We start from the raw sequence: 3274 nt of genomic DNA on the forward strand, positions 1-3274 counted from the left end.
CTTTTATTTTCCTATTATTCATGATGTCTCTATGTTACATATATATATATATATACATTACATACATATTTTTCGCTGGATGTGGGATTCATTTATAAATTATGTAGCTCTGGATAAGAATACTAATAATCTCATACTAATTGTTGCTAGAAAAATTATTTGTATACATATTTATTAGAGCCCTTTTTACTCAAAATCTTAGGACTTTCGTTTGGTTCGGGTAAAAATAAAAATTACTTATTTCAGGAATAAATATAAGTTCAGATATAAGTAAGAAATAGAGTAAATTTTTATTTGGATGAAAATTGAATTATTTCTGGGAATAAGATATATTGTTTAGATGGTTAGACTGGAATAGCGGGAATAAAGTAATTATAATTTTAAATTAATAATATTTAACCTAATTAATTAATATCAAAATATTAATAAAAAATAATTTAATAGATTAAAAAAATTATTAGTTATGAATATTATATAAGAACAATTAATTATAAAATATAACTTAAATTTTTAATAAATTAGTAAATTATTTGACCAATATAAATATTAGTTATATATTAGATAAACAAATTAAATAATTAATTATTAAGGTGCTAATTATCCATAAATAATAAATTAATTAATTACTAAACTATTAATACATTAATACATTAATTAAATTAACTAATAAATTAATACAATAATTGAAATTAGATTTAAATTTTAACTAAGTCTATTCCTACTTGGGAATAAGCTTCTTTCAGAAAAGGGGTGGAACAACTGCCCCATCCTATTTCCTCTTATTCCTAATTGTGAAAAATTACAATTTCCGAATCCCCAAAATAGTGTTTGGTTATAAGAAAAAGAATAAGAGTTTATTTTTTTTTTATACCTGAACTAAACGCTACCTAAACAAATACGTAAGTCTTAGTACCGTAATATATATCATTTTTTTATGTAGTGCTTTTCCTTTCAACTGTAGTCTTTTTCGTACAGCTAAACGCAAACGCTTTACAGATAAACACATAATAAATTCTCATTGTGTCCCTGTAAGATCAGTGCAGTAATTACTGATATATGGTTTCCAGTTGGGAAGATTTAAACAAACCATTTAACTAATTACAATTACATCATCAAAGAAGTAAATATTGATAGATACATTTTTTTTCGCACCAGCAGATAGTTAAGGATTTAATGGTTCGTACCAAAGCTTCGAGATTCGAAGTCTAAGGGAGTGTTTAGTTCGGCGGAAAAGTATGAAAAAATATTTTTCGAGAAATAAGTTTTTCGTGAAGAAACGCTTTTTCAATTTTCTATTTGTTTGGTTCTGAAATTTTTTTTTTTTTTCAAATTTTATGAAAAATTAGTGCTTTTGTTCTCAAAAAAAATCCAAAAAATAAAATGCTAGTTTTTTTTTTTTTTATGAAATATGAAAAAAAAGATTTCAAAAAATGCTTATATTCTTTTAAACCAAACAAACAAAAAATTGGAAAAAAAAAGTTTTCTGATTGAGGAACCAAACAGCCCCTAATTNTTATATTCTTTTAAACCAAACAAACAAAAAATTGGAAAAAAAAAGTTTTCTGATTGAGGAACCAAACAGCCCCTAATTGTTTCACATATCTAACTGAATTAATTTAAGAAAAAAAAAAAAAAAAAAACAGATAGCTTACGATCTCTTGCAAAAATTAAGCGTAAAAATCAAATTCACCAAAGAGCAAATAGTTGTAAACCAAAAGAAGGAAATCCAAAACCAAGATCTAGATAAGAAATTTTAATAAGGGAATTTCTTGCACTATAATTAACACAGTTTTGAACATGACATGTCGCAAAACACATAGCAACCTAGCTAACTAGTACTAAAATAATTTACATTCTCTCATTCCTCAATTGTAACCTAATCTGTGTATTAAATCTCCTAATAAACTCCTCTACTCTCCGGTTAAGCTCCTCATCGGACAATTTCGCATACTGATCATTCTCCTTCTCCGTCTTCAATTCGCACCGGGGCATTTCACTCACCACGATACTTTTATCCACATCTTTTTCGCTCCAAACAATTCTTTTATCGACCACTTCGCACGACGAAGAAACAGGCTTGTCCTTTACATACGGGCTTTTTGTAACAGCTGCATCAGAAAGGCTCCGAGATATGATCTCTCGGTTCTTGTTGTGCTTCTCTCTGTATAAAATCTCCGACGAAGTTGGCCACGACACTAAGCACGCCGTCGACGTCTTGTTGTTGTTGTGCGTTGCGTACGCGTCGTAGGGGTCGTCGGAGGGGCCGTCGGGCGAGGAGAGCGCGCCGGAGTCGGCGACGATGATGATGATGAGGGAGTTGGACATGAGGAACCAAAAGGTGGTGTCCTTGAGGAGAGTGGAGGGGGGGATGTGGTGGAAAGAGATGTAGAGGAGGGGGAGGGATATAACCAAAATTGAGAGGGAGATCTTTTGGGCTTTTATGAGAAGTGCTTTTGTTTTGGGCTTAGTGGGGTTGTGTGGGGGTTTGTAGTGTTGTTGTTGTTGTTGTTGTTGTTGTTGTTGTTGTTCCATATTTGGAGTGAGAGTTTTGGTATGTGTTTCTGTGTGTGTGAGAGAGAGAGAGAGAGGGGGGAGGGGGAAGGGATTTGTTTCTCATTTTAGGGAGTATGGGGAAGGATTGAGGAGGGGTTTTTTATAGAGGGGGAGGGGGAAAGGACAAAAGGAAACAAAAAAAAAAAAAAAATTTTTTTACTTTTATTTTTGAAATTTTTGTGGGAATTAATTTTTCTTTTTTTTTAAAAAAATTGAGATCTAGAGAGAGTGGGGAGTGTCAACATCTTGTGAGTAAATAGGGCTTCTATACATGTTGTTGCCTGAGGAGAGGGGAAATGGATTGAGGGGCCATTTCTGATGGATCAGCAATGGACGGTGGGTAAGGGTGGAGTCGTTTGGGGAACTGAATTTACTGTTTAGTTCTGCCGTAGGATATAGTACTACTGTTGAATAAAATATTTCATAAACAGCTTCTTTCTTGTATACATAACAAAAATGTTGAAGCACGAACATAGAAAAAATTATCGAACTATTCAAATAATAGCAGAGAGACGAGGCAAACATAAACTTATTAAAATTAAGGAAAAATTTTTAAACACGTCGCTATGATTTCATATTTTCTGATTTTCGTACCTGTGGTTTTATTTTATTTTTTTTGTTATCTCATCCACTAATTTTTTCGTTAAGTCAGATATGAAGTTTTTTCGTATATGATTTAACGAAAAGTGATATACTTTAAATTATAAAATACTAAGGTAAA

General features: G+C 31.3%; 1 protein-coding gene across 1 annotated transcript; it reads right to left on the bottom strand.

Annotated features, from left to right (window-relative positions):
- Nucleotides 1722-2590, bottom strand: LOC109713143. The gene has a single exon (XM_020237116.1). It carries the CDS (start codon nucleotides 2530-2532, stop codon nucleotides 1849-1851), a length of 684 nt encoding a protein of 227 aa, XP_020092705.1. The 5' UTR covers nucleotides 2533-2590; the 3' UTR covers nucleotides 1722-1848.

The sequence above is a fragment of the Ananas comosus genome, linkage group 7 (assembly GCF_001540865.1).
Source record: "Ananas comosus cultivar F153 linkage group 7, ASM154086v1, whole genome shotgun sequence".
Taxonomy (NCBI): Eukaryota; Viridiplantae; Streptophyta; class Magnoliopsida; order Poales; family Bromeliaceae; genus Ananas; species Ananas comosus.

Bases quoted from the DNA above. Each gene is read 5' to 3' on its own strand.
- LOC109713143 (XM_020237116.1), bottom strand. From the start codon at position 2,532: ATGGAACAACAACAACAACAACAACAACAACAACAACAACACTACAAA.